General features: G+C 42.4%; 1 protein-coding gene and 2 non-coding genes across 3 annotated transcripts; all 3 read right to left on the reverse strand.

Moving 5' to 3' along the window:
• Nucleotides 1-884: 884 nt before the first annotated feature.
• ATP5F1B (ATP synthase F1 subunit beta) lies at nucleotides 885-7,507 on the reverse strand. The gene is made up of 10 exons (XM_047868023.1): nucleotides 7,341-7,507; nucleotides 6,684-6,866; nucleotides 6,279-6,453; nucleotides 5,058-5,179; nucleotides 4,627-4,811; nucleotides 3,733-3,891; nucleotides 3,479-3,601; nucleotides 2,352-2,564; nucleotides 1,726-1,927; nucleotides 885-1,147 (listed from the first exon to the last, which is right to left on the reverse strand). The coding sequence occupies exons 1-10, from the start codon at nucleotides 7,465-7,467 to the stop codon at nucleotides 1,050-1,052; spliced, it is 1,587 nt and encodes a 528-aa protein (XP_047723979.1). The 5' UTR covers nucleotides 7,468-7,507; the 3' UTR covers nucleotides 885-1,049.
• LOC125171435 (small nucleolar RNA SNORD59) lies at nucleotides 4,902-4,972 on the reverse strand. Its single transcript, XR_007154339.1, has one exon. It is a non-coding gene; the product is annotated as a small nucleolar RNA SNORD59 (small nucleolar RNA).
• LOC125171436 (small nucleolar RNA SNORD59) lies at nucleotides 6,544-6,618 on the reverse strand. Its single transcript, XR_007154340.1, has one exon. It is a non-coding gene; the product is annotated as a small nucleolar RNA SNORD59 (small nucleolar RNA).
• Nucleotides 7,508-15,598: the final 8,091 nt, after the last annotated feature.

Here is a 15,598-nt window from a genome sequence, read left to right on the forward strand (position 1 = left end):
GTCCTACCACCAGAGGGCAGTAGGAGATGGGCCCTGGCTCAGAAAAGAACACTTAGGGGGCACCAAATCTGACCTTGCACTTGTTTCACTGTGAAACGATACTTTTGAGTACTCCTAACCCTGCACTTTTAGTGGCTAAAATGAAGGGTAGTTTATCTAATTCCATTATGTATTTCAGAAGCCCACCCCCACCCCCACAAACTCTGGAAATTGGCATTCCTTTTAAGATTCAATCTCCCTAACTTTCCTAAAGGATCTCAGCAGAGCTCAGGATTAGGCCTCATAGTTATTTTACACCATGCACTGCCTGAAACAATCATACAACTGTATGTTTGCCCAAAATATAAGTCAGCAGGCAGTAGTCAGGAACTTTCTGAAAAAAGGAGGATGGGGGGAGGGGAAGGAGCAAAGCCAAAAAAAAAAAAAAAAAAGCCTAGGTAAAAGAGGGGGGCCCTTTTGACTCAATCTTTGCATATTTGTTATTAATCCTTCAGAACACTCATTTCCTAAAAACTGGATTCATTCATTAACCCCTGCTTTGTCTTAGAATAGTCCCCTCCAGACCCATTTTTCCACAATATACTCTTCTAAAAATAAAAAATACGTGCTTTTTAACCAGCAGGAATAAACTACATAGAATATTCAAGAAGCAAATAATTTGCTTTGACAAATAACAAAAAGGCCAAAGCTGAGGCCCTACTATTGAGATCACATCATCTACAGGGAACCCCTCAGAAGACCCACAGCTGTCCATCAAGACAATGGCTTTTCATTTTTGATGACCCCATTTCAAACATATGTGGTCTACTTTGTGCTGTTTCTTACAGCCACTCTAATGTTCAGTGTTGGTTATGTTGTCAGGACCAAGAAAAACAGACCAATTCTGACAGGTGTACATTTTATTGGAAACCTTAAATACTCTTCAGACAGAACACAATGTCTTCAATCAAGGCTCTGATTGTGGCCTAAGGAGCAAACAGATTTTTGGATTAGGGGCAAGGAAAAGTACAGCACAGAGGACAAGCGCTTAGTTTGCCAAAAGGATTTCCTCACGAATGCTCTTCAGCCAGCTTATCAGCTTTTGCCACAGCTTCCTCAATGGGTCCCACCATATAGAAGGCCTGTTCTGGGAGATGGTCATATTCACCTGTATGGGAAAAAAATTCAATGGTGAGAAGTGGAAAGATAAACTTTTTGTGGTATATAAATACTTCCACCACTTGGGGCAACCAGTCAGAATATGATAAATTTGTGTCATCCAAGAAATCTTTTAACAAACTTCTGTCTTAAATCCAATTTACAGGACGATATAGTAGGGATTAAGAATAAATGGTCCTGGCCACATAATCTGGGTTCAAATTCTTGCTTTCTACCTTGGCTGGATGGTATCAGAACCTGTTATTTTAAACCTTTCTGTGCTTCAATTTTCCTAATTTGTAAAAACAAGGATCTTTAATTCACTCAGAAGAGTAGCTAGGACTGAAAGCACTCAGTAAGTGTTGAGTATTGGATGACAACAATCAAGTGATACAAGTTTCACTCTCAGAAGTAGACTATTTCCAAAGAACACTGACAGACAATAGTTTTTAACTAAAAAAATTCTTTAGGCACAACATGCTTATACATTGCTTGATGATGGCTGGCATGGGAACATAGCACAGTGAACATTAAAGAGATTTCAGCTTCTCTGCTATTTTATATTCAGCTTTATACTGGCAGTCTCACCTGCCAAAATCTGCTGGAAACCTTTGATGGTCTCCTTCAGAGGTACCAGCTTCCCCATATGACCTGTGAAAACCTCAGCAACCTGGAATGGCTGAGACAAGAAACGCTGTATTTTCCGTGCACGGGACACAGTCAACTTGTCTTCCTCAGAAAGTTCATCCATACCCAGGATAGCAATGATGTCCTGGAGAGATTTGTAGTCCTGTGAGAAAACAGGAGGCCTGAATAAATATTCAGATTCTTTTAAATTTGGACAAAAACCTCAGGGTTAATACCACCTTGTATTCACACTGAGCTTAGTACAAAGCATTTTAGCACATTACCTCACTTTGCAAGTGAAATAGTTAGTGGTGAAATTACACGCTTGGAAGCATGAGGGCCCTCAGCTAAGATCAGTGTCTTATTCTCCCCACTTCTAGTCTACTGCCATTAGGAAAAAATGGATTCTAAATCTAAGTACCTGGAAACCCAAGAGACCCTCATTAATACTCTTTAATAGAAACTGCAGGTCTCCTCTTTGCTCCAAAGCAAATCACACAAGTCACCAGGAAGGCTTTGGTCTTAATATAGTACCCATATACCCACTATATGAATTTCTAGTCACTGATCTCACCTGCAGTACTCACCTGTAGGATCTTTTGTACCCCACGGGCAACATCATAATGCTCATTTCCAACAATGTTGGGATCCATAATTCGAGAGGTGGAATCCAGAGGATCCACAGCTGGATAGATGCCCAACTCAGCAATAGCACGGGACAGCACAGTGGTAGCATCCAAATGGGCAAAGGTAGTGGCAGGGGCAGGGTCCGTCAAGTCATCAGCAGGCACATAGATAGCCTGGAGTGAGTCAAGAACCCATGAAGAGCAGCAGGAAGCCAAATAATTCTGTTTAAAAGCCACGCCGCCTTTCTGACCTCTCCTCATTATTTCATTACAACTTCTTAGCATTTAAGAGTCCACCCCCAAAAAGACTTCTTACCATCCCTAATACCTGCTGAGTGAACTTATAGATGATCTGGTCTCTCCAAGCTGTGATGAAAAATTTTCATTGTCACTCCTTTTGTTCTTCATCCTACATTTTAACCCTATTATACTGATACTCACACTTTTAGTTAAAAACAAAAAACCTTGTACGATTGCAATGCCTCACTGAAAGTTACTAGAATTTAGACCCTTTAGATAATTTTACTGTTTATACCATCTACATATATATGTCTGAAAATGCATAGTGTAGCACATAAGTACAGTGCATAAATATACTGCATAATCAATGTCCAGTTTCCATGCATCTCCAGACTCCTCAGGCTAGAAACCACTACACTCTGTAATCTACATTCACATACATGCCTTTAACTACCTTAAAGGAGCATTTCTTAACTTTTTAGTCTCTAACATGAATCCATAGAATATTACACATTATTTCAGGGAGCTCATTAACCTTGTTAAAAACCTTGAGGGACACCTGGGTGGCTCAGTTGGCTAAGCGTCTGACTTGGGCTTAGGTCATGATCTCACGATCTGTGAGTTCGAGCCCTGCCATCTGTGCTGACAGCTCAGAGCCTGGAGCCTGCTTCAGATTCTGTGTTTCCCTTTCTCTCTGCCCCTCCCCCACTCGTGCTGTCTCTCTCTCAAAAATAAATAAACATTAAAAAAAATAAAAAACAAACCTCGAGAGAGAAGTAACTAGGTTTTATATTTCTCTGTATCTAACTTTACATAAATTAGACCTTCATCCATTTCATTTTTCTTACCTGCACAGAGGTAATAGATCCCTTCTTGGTGGTGGTGATTCTTTCCTGCATGGTACCCATGTCAGTGGCCAGGGTAGGCTGATAGCCCACCGCAGAAGGGATTCTACCCAATAGAGCAGACACCTATAGGAAAAAAAAAAGAAAAGAATGGGGAATGAGAACACAGGTTTTAGGTGTCTACATCTTTAGCCTCATCTGCATCATTCCATAAAAAGGTCAAATGAAACAGATCCTCCCAAACCTTCTTCTCTTACCTCAGAGCCAGCCTGGGTGAAACGAAAGATGTTATCAATAAAGAGCAGTACATCTTGACCCTCTTGGTCTCTGAAGTATTCAGCAACCGTCAGTCCAGTCAGAGCTACCCGGGCGCGAGCACCAGGTGGTTCATTCATTTGACCATACACTAGCGCTACCTGAAGTAATCATACACAATCAGAAAACCTGGGAGAGGAATATGGAAGCCATATGCCCAAGGTCCCCAAAACAGAGAAACTACCAAAAAACCCTCCTTCTCAGCAAGTGTCATTACGATTTGCAAATTTCTTTTCCCTTTTAGAGACGTGGTTCAAACACCACAAAGATTTCTTATGTTATTGAAGCAAAATTCCTGAAATAGGAAATAAGACTAAGTGAAGGGCACAAAATAGGGCTATTTGAGATATCTGAATTACCTCCAGCTTCCCAAAATTAACTTTCAAATGATGGGACTACTAAAAACAAAGTCTGAAAATGTAATCTGATATCAAAGAGAAAAGAAAATGTGTGCTAATGTATTAGATTGTTGGGGGAAAACACTGTCAAGAATTTCCTTTGTGGGTCGCCTGGGTTGGCTCAGTCGGGTTAAGTTTCTGACCTCAGCTCAGGTTATGATCTCACGGTCTGTGAGTTCGAGCCCTGCATCGGGCTCTGCTGACAGCTCAGAGCCTGGAGCCTGCTTCAGATTCTGTGTCTCCCTTTCTCTCTGCCCCTCCCCTGCTCACACTGTCTCTCTCTCAAAAATAAACACTACAAAAAAGTTTAAAAAAAAAAAAAAGTGTCCTAGGACACTAAAATGAAACTCTAACACAGGGTTTCAGCTAGCATTGCAGTCAACTAAAATGGTTTCCTGGCACAACTACTATGTGAACATAAATCAGCATACTCCTTACCTTGGAGGTAGCATCTTTTAAGTTGATAACACCAGACTCAATCATTTCATGGTATAAGTCATTGCCTTCACGGGTCCTCTCACCAACACCAGCAAACACAGAGTAACCACCATGGGCTTTGGCCACATTGTTGATTAACTCCATGATCAGTACAGTCTTGCCAACTCCAGCACCACCAAACAGCCCTGGAAGAGGTTGAAAAGAAGCAATATTTGAGTGCTGTGTTCCCAATTAAGCAAACTTCAAAAAACAAAAAAACCCTTTTTTCTCTTTTCCCTTCTCAGGAATGGCATCTGGCTTCAGCAAACTCAGAAGAACGAAAGTCAGAAGCTACTCATCAGTGAGGGATAGATCTCACTACCCATTCATTACATGATAGGATTTTTTCTTCCCACGTTAGGTTTGGAAAATATGTACCACCAGTAACATACCAATTTTGCCACCCTTGGCATAGGGAGCCAGCAGATCCACAACCTTGATACCAGTAACCAGAATTTCCTGCTCAACACTCATCTCCATGAACTCAGGAGCCTCAGCATGAATAGCTGCAAATCTGTAAAGGTTGGAAAAGAGGAGCAGGGTCTATTCATCCTGTTGAAAGTTTCCTCCCAATTCTAACCCTTTACTCATAGTCTCACCTCTTTTTTTTTTTAATTTTTTTTTTTAACATTTATTTATTTTTGAGACAGAGACAGACAGAGCATGAATAGGGGAGGGTCAGAGAGAAGGAGACACAGAATCTGAAACAGGCTCCAGGCTCCGAGCTGTCAGCACAGAGCCTGATGTGGGGCTCAAACTCACGGAGTGCGAGATCATGACCTGAGCAGAAGTCAGTCGCTCAACCGACTGAGCCACCCAGGTGCCCCTCTCACTTCTTATATAACACTCCAGACAAGTTGTCATGTGGCACCTAGCCTAATGTTCTGCAATAAAGGGAATTCCATTATCTCACAAAGCAATGATCCCATTTCCTAACATTTTAAAAAATTTTATGTTTATTTATTTTTGAGAGCGAGCGAGCGAGAGAGAGCCAGCAGGGAAGGGGCAGAGAAAGAGGGAGAGAATCCCAAGCAGGCTCGACACAGTCCTTGCAGAGCCCGACACAGAGCTCATTCCCATGAACCGTGAGATCATGATTTGAGGCTAGATCAGACCCTTAACTGACTGAGCCACCCAGGTCCCTGTCCCCATTTCCTAACCGTCATAAAGATTTTCTTTTTAATAAGCCCTAACCTAACGGCACTTCTTCATATATCATTAGGAAATACAAAGACTTGCTACTTCTGGAAACTCCACAACCTAAGCCATTGGTATTAAAAGTCACTTAAATAATCAATTTGAGTCCTAAGAATCAAGTTTTCTAAAATTAGAACTTCTACATTCTCAATTTTTCTCAGAAAAACTACATTTGTGGTTTTAATAACAGTATCAGCATTTTAAGTATTCTCTGCAGGAAAATTTTGCTACACTAGGTGTTGCCTTAATGTGCAAAACTCCAAGAGGAGTGTCTGACTGGCTCAGTCTACTTGAGCATGTGGCTCTGGAGTTCAAGCCCCAGGTATGATGTAGAGCTTACTTAAAACAAAAACCCCAAAACGACCTACAGAAAAAGCATTTCCTTTGCATGTAGATACAGGAGGAGGCATACTTACTGTTTGGTTTTGATGGGACCTCTCTCATCAATAGGTTCTCCAATGACATTCATGATTCTGCCCAAGGTCTCAGGACCAACAGGAATTTTGATTGGTGCACCAGAATCCAGGACTTTCTGGCCCCTAACCAAGCCTTCTGTACCATCCATGGCAATAGTCCTTACCGTGCTCTCACCTGTTAAAGGCATTGCAGGTTATACAGAAGGACAAGTTGGCTTCATATGATGAAGTTCAGCTGGCTGAAAGGCCTAAATCAACCAAGACTCCTTCTCAGTACCTAAATGTGGCTTCAGCATACTCAGAAGAACGAAAGTCATTTTGATAAAATCATCATAGAAGGAAGACTGATGTGGGGGATATTTGGACTAAACAAGCTCTTTACTATTTCTAACAAATTCTACTTACCCAAATGCTGAGCCACCTCCAAAACCAGTCTGGTGTCCCTGCCTTGCACTTCTAGGGCATTTAGGATGGGTGGTAGTCCCTCATCAAACTGGACATCCACCACAGCACCGATGACTGCCACGATGCGCCCGGTGGCAGCGCCTGCCTTCGGCGAAGGAGATGTTTGGGCGGCATAGTCTCTAGCTAACAAACAAAAACGATTGGAAGAAATCGGGGTCAGGGCTGTTAGTGGTAATCGGAAGCCCCGTCTTAACCCCCAAGAACTGGTAAATTCGGCCCATGACCGGCCTCGTCTCGCTTGCTAGTAAGACGAGTCCGGAGGGAAGGCCGCGCAACAACCGAGAATGCGTCTGCACAATTTTCCCATGCACAAAACCCCATGATTCGAGAGCTCAGTGCCCCCATTCACAGGAAGGTCAGTGCACCTGCCCGCACTTTTCCGTCACAGAGAACTCCTTTTCCAAAATGAGACGAATTAGGTCTAAGAAAGCTCCCGTGGGCGTCCTATTCTGGTTCTCCCGCCATTAGAGGGCAGGTCGCTGGCCCTGACGTCCTTCTAACACCAGAGACAGCTTTTAGGCCCAAGTGAAAATCTGCCCCCGGCTCAAGGTCATGGGGCGGCAGAAAAAACCCTAGCTCCTAGAGGAAGGCACTTACCAGGCTGGAGCACCGCCGGGGTGGCCCGCAGTAAGACCTGGGCTTGGGGTAGCGGCGCTGAAGAGCTGAGTCCCCGCAAGGCCCCGGAGGCCGAGGTAGCGGCCACACGGCCCACGAAACCCAACATGGCGGAGCTCGGGTGGGGACTGAGCGCTGCCGCGGTCCGGGCCGCCAACTCCCCCGCCGTTGGGGACAGGCCTACTCTTCAGTAAGCAAGTCCATTGGATGAGTTTGCTGAATATCACTCTCAGTGCTGCTCCTATAGGTTAATAATCTCTGATCTTTTCAACCATTGGCCAAAATTGGTGCCAATCTGAATTCCTTCTTTTTCATTGGATATTGTCTGGTAAGGGGCAACCCTCAGAGACTCGAAATGTAATTGGACAACAGCGATGTCAATTGGAGAGAGTACTTGGCGGAACTACGTTTAAGAAAGGGGCAGAGTTCCTGTTGTGAAGCACGTGGGCTGTTTTTGACTGTCCTTGGGCTCTCACCTTAGATAGGACTTTGAAGTAGGTTGACAGTCTCAGGGGCGGGGGTTGGGGAAGTAGTAGCCTGGGGAAACACCACTGACGGTGACCTTGGAAAAGTCCGGAGACTTCTCCAGACTCAGAACTCGGTTTTTCTTTTGCAGTAGTACTCTTGGAAGCTTCCAGGCCGTTCAGCATGTCACGAATCCGGACAATCTAAATCACTTTAAACCGTACAATGAAAGAAATTAATGGAACCCAGTCACTTAACAGATGTGTGCTAGGCACTGAGGAAACAAAAGATAAGACCTCCCTTTTAAAAACAGAAAACAATGCAGTAAAATGTGATGGGTCCTGATTAGTACAGGGTTAAGTGGGTGCACGAAAGAGGGGATAAATATGGGTCACCTAGAGATGTAGGGGAATTGCCTCTAACAGTAGGAGATGGATATACCTGTTGTGAAACCGAGTAGAAATTCCTAGGATAAAGTAGGAAGACTATTCCAAGCACACGTTTGCATGAAACCTTATGCTCCTTTTGTTTTAACTGCAGGTGAGGAAGGTTAGATAGAGGTGAAGGAAAAAAGAGAAGGGATAGTAAGGAGATTAACAGGAGCCAGCTCTCAGTACTTTGGATGGAATGGAGACTGGCAGAGGTAGGGGTGAGGAAGTGTTACTGGAGTATGGAAAAGCAGAAACAGGGCATCCTTTTCTGTGTTTGGGGGTGGGATTGGAGACCTTAATCTATTAGAACCTGGCTATATAGAGTTCATAATGGTGCTACCTCCCCAGACTTTTCCCCACCAACTCCCATTAGTTCTCATCTTTCTGAATGATAGTGAAAAATTTTCCTGTTTGGCAGGTAGAGCTATTAAAGAATTTGAAGGAGAAAACAGGAAGAGAATGTAAAATTTTGGTAATCTTGCCTAGTAAAAGGGAAAGAACCCAAGAAAACAGCAACATGTATGGAGCAGGTAGAGAAAAATAGCGAAGGAAGCAGCAAAGGACCAAAACCATGTTAATAATTAGGAAAGACAATGTTAAGGAGAAAGTGGTCAATAGCACCAATCACATAAACATCCTATAAAATAAGGGCTGAAAAGAACCAATTAAGTTTGAAAACTGGGGATTTATATCCTGGGTAAGTGGGGTCAAAGATTTCAATGGGCTGCATCATAAGACATAATCCACATTTTTGATTTGTGACCCATGTGTGCTTTCCATTAGGCTGGGCACAGTATCCCAGTTAATAAGATCCTATATATTTTACTAGCCTCCCTCAACTATTAGAGCTTAAGTTTGTATAGATAGGCTAGGATATTCCTTAGAGTATTGTCACTGAAGCCAGACTGTCAAGGTTAAAATCTTGTTTTTGCTACTTAATAGATGTCATTGGGCAAGTTAAATTCTCTGAGCATTAGTTTTCTAATCTATAAAAGCAATAATAAAATGGAAATAATCTCATAGGGTTTGTTCTGAGATTTAAGATTATTAATGAAAGCAGCATTTAAAACAATACCTGGCACATAATTAACACTGTATTTATGTCAGCTAGTATTACAACTTACTATTGACTTAGTGCTAAGATCCTTTGGTTTTGTATCACCAACTTTGGTCTTGGCCAAAATTTTATTAATCATCAAACACATTTATCCTGACACTTCACTAAACCCAGGTATTAGATTTTCATAAATTTCCAGATAACTGAAGCTCATTGCTTTTTCAAATGTGTCACATATTTCTTTGTTCCCTTAGCAGATAATCAAGTAATTTAACTTTTTCTTGGATATTTGAGTTATCAGTAAACATCTTTGAATCACATTGCAATGCTAACTTTCAATGTTACTAAGGTAGATGTCTAAGAGATGTTTCTCCATTATGCTTAAGTTTGTGAACTTAAAAAAAATTTTTTTTTAATGTTTATATATTTTTGAGAGAGACAGAGAGAGAGAGAGAATGCAAGTGAGGGAGGGGCAGAGAGAGAGGGAGACACAAGATCTGAATGAAGCAGGCTCCAGGCTCTGAGCTGTCAGCACAGAGCCCATTGTGGGGCTGGAAGTCGTGAACCGTGAGATCCTGATCTGAGTGGAAGTCAGACGCTTAACTGACTGAACCACCCAGCCCCAAGCTTGTGAACTTTTTAATGTTTACTTATTTTGAGAAAGAGCACTTACACACAAGCAGGGGAGGGGCAGAAAGAGAGGGTGGGGGAGAGAATCCCAAGCAGGCTCTGTGATGTCAGCGCATGGCCTGACTCGGGGCTCAATCTCACGAACCATGGGATCATGACCTGAGCCGAAACCCAAAAGTTGGACGCTTAACGGACTGAGCTACCCAGGGACCCCTGAAGTTTGTGAACTTATTTTTGCTGTCAGTGTTTGCCCTCAGCAACTTTAGGTCCTGTTCTGAAATCAGAAAAGCTGCTAAATTTGTAAATACTGTCTAAAATAAATGTAAACGTGGTTAGCTTGAATTGAGATGGACCTTTCTGAACAAATTGTGTCATTTAGTTTAGAGTTCTGGTATGTTTTGGTCCTTTATCATGTTTCTTGATTCCCAGATAGCCCAAGGTAATATTTTACTTGAAACAGAAGCTATTTATAATGAGACAATAGGAACCACGTAGACCCAATCTGGCTTTTTACCTGAAGTTAATTCCAAATGACTGCACAATGTGTGACTGAAAAACTTACCAATTTTATTTGGTCATGCCACACATTCTTCTAGTACCCTGTAATGGCTAGGATGTTTTTGTCTCTACATTTTTTATTATCATTTTGGATGATTTCAAATTCATGAAAACAATCCATGCAGTATTCTAGCTTCTAGAGTTCTTTAACCTCTGAATTCCAATTAATTTCACACTCACATTTCACTTAAGCATCTTAACTCCTCAGTCATTCCCAAATGTAATCCTTAAAAGTTCTACCTCAGAGGGTTGCCTGGGGGGCTCATTGGTTAAGCGACCAACTCTTGATTTCGGCTTAGTTCATGATCTCATGGTTTATTATTTCAAGCCTCGCATGGAGCTCTGCACAGACAGTGCTCTCTCTGTCCCTCCCCCACTCAACCTGTCTCTGTCTCAAAATTAAAAAAAAAAAAAAAGTTCTACCTCAGAAATTGAATGCTGTCTTGTAACACCAGTTTTGGTTTTTTTCTTTACACAAGGAATACATGAACATATTCTTGATACACAGGAAATAAATCCTTTCAACAGTACAATTACCCCCAAAATCACACTTCCCCTTTCTTACTAAAAGTTTTGCATATACCCCATTCACTTTCGATCCAATTCCTTACACATAGAACTTTATATACCACCCCCCACCCTTGCATCTTTTTAAACCTTAGTGGAAGCACACTGCAGAAAACTTTTATTTTTATTTAGTAATTTTTTTTTTTAAAGATTTCATTTTTAAGTAATCTCCATACACAATGTGGGGCTTGAACTAACAACCCCAAGATCAATAGTCACAAGCTCTTCTGACTGAGACAGCCAGGAGCCGCTTTTTCAGTAACCTCTACACCCAACGTGGGGCTCAAACTTACAACCCTGAGAGCAAGAGTCACATGCTCTACTGACTTAGCCCAGGTGCCCCCAGAAAAATTAAGTTTTATGACCTTTGTTTTGCAGAACCTTGTGTCAGTACATTTACTCTTTTCTTTAAATTTTAAAGATTTTAAGTAAATCTTTATGCCCAACTTGGGGCTCAAACTCACAACCCCAAGATCAAGAATCACTTGCTGTACCAACTGAGCCAGCCAGAAGCCCCAATACATCTATTTTATTATGACTGCACATAATGCCCTAAGAACATGTAATAATTTATTTTACCCCATTAATGGTCACTTGGATTGTTTCACATGGCTATTACATGCAATAATGAATGAAAAATAAATCTTGTACACAGTGTGCAGTAATACTTCTTCCATAAATTCCTAGAAATGTTGGCTTAAATTATGTTAAAAAATGTTTTTTAAACACTTATTCATTTTTGAGAGACCAAGACAGAGCACGAGTAGGGGAGGGGCACAAAGAGAAAGGGAGACACAGGATCCGAATGCGGGGCTAATGCAGCGCTCAAACTCACACAAGATCATGACCTGGGCAGAAGTTGGATGCTCAATTGACTGAGCCACCCAGGCACCCCTTAAATTTATGTTTTGTTAATGTTTATTTTTGAAGGAGAGAGGGAGACACAGAATCCGAAGCAGGCTCCAGGCTCTGAGCTGTCAGCAGAGCCTGACGCGGGGCTCGAACTCACAAACCGCGAGATCATGACCTGAGCCGAAGTCGCACGCTCTTCAAATATTTGTTAAAGGTCGTTAAGGGGCACTTGGGTGGCTCAGTCGGTTAAGCGTCCTACTTTGGCTCAGGTCATGATCTTGCGGTCCGTGAGTTTGAGCCCCGCATTGGGCTCTGTGCTGACAGCTCAGAGCCCGGAGCCTGTTTTGGATTCTGTGTCTCCCTCTCTCTCTGACCCTCTCCCGTTCATGCTCTTTGTCTCATAAATAAATAAATGTTAAAAAAAAATGTTAAATATTTTCTAGTACAGCACTTATCCTTTAACCTAATAGCTTTTGACCTGTTTTGTTTTTTTAAATATTTTATTTTTAAGTAATCTCTACACCCAATGTGGGGATCGAACTTACAAACCTGAGATCAAGAGTCACATGCTCTACCGACCGAGCCAGCCAGGTGCCCCAACCTATGTTATTTTTTTTTTATTTTTTTTTAACGTTTCATTTATTTTTGAGATAGAGAGACAGAGCATGAGCAGGGGAGGGTCAGCGAGAGGGAGACACAGAATCTGAAACAGGCTCTGGGCTCTGAGCTGTCAGCACAGAGCCGCACGCAGGGCTCGAACTCGGGGCTCGAACTCACAGACGGCGAGATCATGGCGAGATCATGACCTGAGCCGAAGTCGGACGCTAACCAACTGAGCCACCCAGGCACCCCCCTATGTTAATTTTAATGTCAGATTTGTTAACTTTTCTTTTATAGCTTTTACATTTTACATCATGCTTGGAAGGATTTCCCCATAGCATTTGGTTAGAATTTGATTAATGAATTGTTTTAACAAGTGGGCCAGCTATCACCAGCATCAGAATCACCAAAACTACACTATCCACTATAACCATATGGGGTGAGGTTAAATTCACTAAAATTAAATAAAAAATCAGTTTGTCAGTCACACTAGCCACGTTTCAGATTATAACTATGTGGCTAATAGCTACTCTATCAGACAATAAACGTATAGAATATTTCCTTCGTCAGTAAGTCTCACTGAACAGAGCTGATATACCTGCAGCATAAACTGATTCAGAATCTGTATTTTATTTTTTAAATGTTTATTTTTGTGAGAGCACAAGCAGGGGAGGGGCAGAGAGAGGGGGACAGAGGATTCAAAGTGGGCTCTGTGCTGACAGCAGTAAGCCCGATGTGGGGCTCAAACTCATGAACCGCAAAATCATGACTTGAGCTGAACCACCGTCTCCCCAGTTTTAGATCTAAAATGCAGATTCTGGGGGCACCTGGATCGCTCAGTTGGTTAAGCGCCAGATTTTGGCTCAGGTCATGATCTCACAGTTCTTAAGTTTGAGCCCCATGTTAGGCTCTGTGCTGACAGCTTGGAGCCTGGAGCCTGGAGCCTGCTTCAGATTCTGTATCTTCCTCTCTGTCCTCCCCTGCTCACACTCTTTAAAATATTTTAAAACTGAACAAACAAAAAACAGTGGTTGTCAAATTTTGGCACATATCACCTAGATGACTTAAAAAAGATCACTGGGGGCGCTTGGGTGGCTCAGTCGGTTAAGTGCCCGACTTCAGCTCAAGTCAGGATCTCACGGTTTGTGAGTTTGAGCCCTGCCATTGGGCCCTGTGCTGACAGCTCAGAGCCTGGAGCCTGATTCAGATTCTGTGTCCCCCTCTCTGCCCCTCCCCCACTCACACTCTGTCCCTGAAAAATGAATGTTAAAAAAATTTTAAATAAAAAAGATCACTGGCCTCTATCCTGTTTGACTCAGTAGACCTGTTTAGGGGCCCAGACTTTGTTTATATTTCTAACAATTTCTTAGGGAGACTCCTGCTAAGCCCAGGGATCACACCTCAAGAATCACTGACCTCAAGTATCAGTTAAAGTGCAAATTCCTGGCCCCCACATGGACCTACACACCTACATGCCTATCTAGCATTGGGACCTAGGAATCCACATTATCACAAAGCCCCATGATTTTGGTATGTTGAGAACCACTGGGTTTGAGATGACCACAGAGAAATAGAAGGATCCAACTCTATAGAGTTGTGAGGCTTAGTGAGAACAAAGAACAGCGGTTAAGGGACAAAGCTGTTACACTTGTAGCGGAGGCAGCTTTATAGTACTCTCACTCCTGAACTTTGGTCATTACTACATATAGCCATGGAAATAGGTTGCTGGGCGGACAATGGAAGTGAAGGTCACTGGATTCAAGCTGAAATATTTGGGCTACACTTATGGATAGGTTCTTCACATTAACAAATTATTCAGACAGGACAATAAAACTTATAAGTGACATGATTTTCCACTTTAGAAGACTGCTAGGAGAGCTTGGGTGGTGGCTCAGTTGGTAGAGTATTCAGCTTTCGCTCAGATTATGATCTCATACACTGTTCACGGGTGCAAGCCCCCTGTCGGGCTCTGTGCGATAGCTCGAAGCTGAGAGCCTGGAAGCTGGTTCAGATTGTCTCCCTTTCTCTGCCTCTCCCATTATCTGTACGATCAAGCCCTGCATTGTGCTTCAAGCTGAGTGTGGAGCCTGCTTAAGATTCTTTCTCTCCCTCTACCCCTCTCCCCAACTTGTGCTCTCTAAAAATATTTAAAAGGCGGGGGGGGGGGGGGGGGGGGGAGGTGCCACCTGGATGGCTCAGGTCATGATCTCATGGTTCTTGGGTTCGAGGCCCGCATCAGACTCTGTTGACAGCTTGGAGCCTGATTTCAGATTCTTTGTCTCCCTCTCTCTGTTCCTCCCCCACTCACACACTCTCAAAAATAAATAAAATTTTTTAATGAAAAGAAAAAAAAAATCCCCAAACAGAAGAAACTAAAACTAGCCCAAACTAAATTGGTAGATAAAACCTTCATGCAATTATAACAACTAATTGCCTTCCTTCCCTTCCTTGGAGGGAACTTCGCAGTATAAAGTTGAGGTAGCTCAGTCAGTTAAGCATCCGGCTTTGGCTCAGGTCATGATCTCATGGCTCACAAATTGGAGCCCCACATCAGGCTCTGTGCTGACAGCTGAGAGCCCGGAGCCTGCTTCAGATTCTGGATTCTCAGTCTCCCTCTCTCTCTCTCCCCCTCCCCTGTTTGTGCTCTCTCAAAAATCAATGGATTCTTTTTTTTTTTTTTTTTTAGAAAGTTGAATATAAGCACCTTTATCACATGTCAAAATGGACAAAAACTATGGGAACAGATGCCAAATTTAAAAACTCACTCAAGTGATCCTCTCCCCAATAATTTTCTTTAAAGCAATACTAACTACAATTCAGATGCGATAATAATATTTCTCACGTTTTGACCTATTGATTCACCTTTCAGCCAGAAATACTGGAGTTAGAGGGATCAGATGCCATCCATAAGGCTTGGTACCTGACTGAGCAAAAGGGATTAATGAAACACTTGAATAGGTTCAAGTGTTTGAACACAAAATAAATTTAATTAAATTTAGAAAATCTTACGAGACAGGACACAGTCAGAAACCCATCAAGCTATACTTTATTTCTATAGCTCAATGGCTGGCAATAAAACC

Source organism: Prionailurus viverrinus, chromosome B4, assembly GCF_022837055.1.
Source record: "Prionailurus viverrinus isolate Anna chromosome B4, UM_Priviv_1.0, whole genome shotgun sequence".
NCBI lineage: Eukaryota > Metazoa > Chordata > Mammalia > Carnivora > Felidae > Prionailurus > Prionailurus viverrinus.

What these genes read in the sequence shown, in the direction of transcription:
- ATP5F1B (XM_047868023.1), bottom strand. Translation starts at nt 7,467, where the DNA reads ATGTTGGGTTTCGTGGGCCGTGTGGCCGCTACCTCGGCCTCCGGGGCC. An exon ending in CCCGGCGGTGCTCCAGCCTG is followed by an intron (nt 6,867 to 7,340) that starts GTAAGTGCCTTC and finishes TTTGTTTGTTAG; the next exon opens with CTAGAGACTATGCCGCCCAA. An exon ending in GGTCCCATCAAAACCAAACA is followed by an intron (nt 5,180 to 6,278) that starts GTAAGTATGCCT and finishes CAACCTTTACAG; the next exon opens with ATTTGCAGCTATTCATGCTG.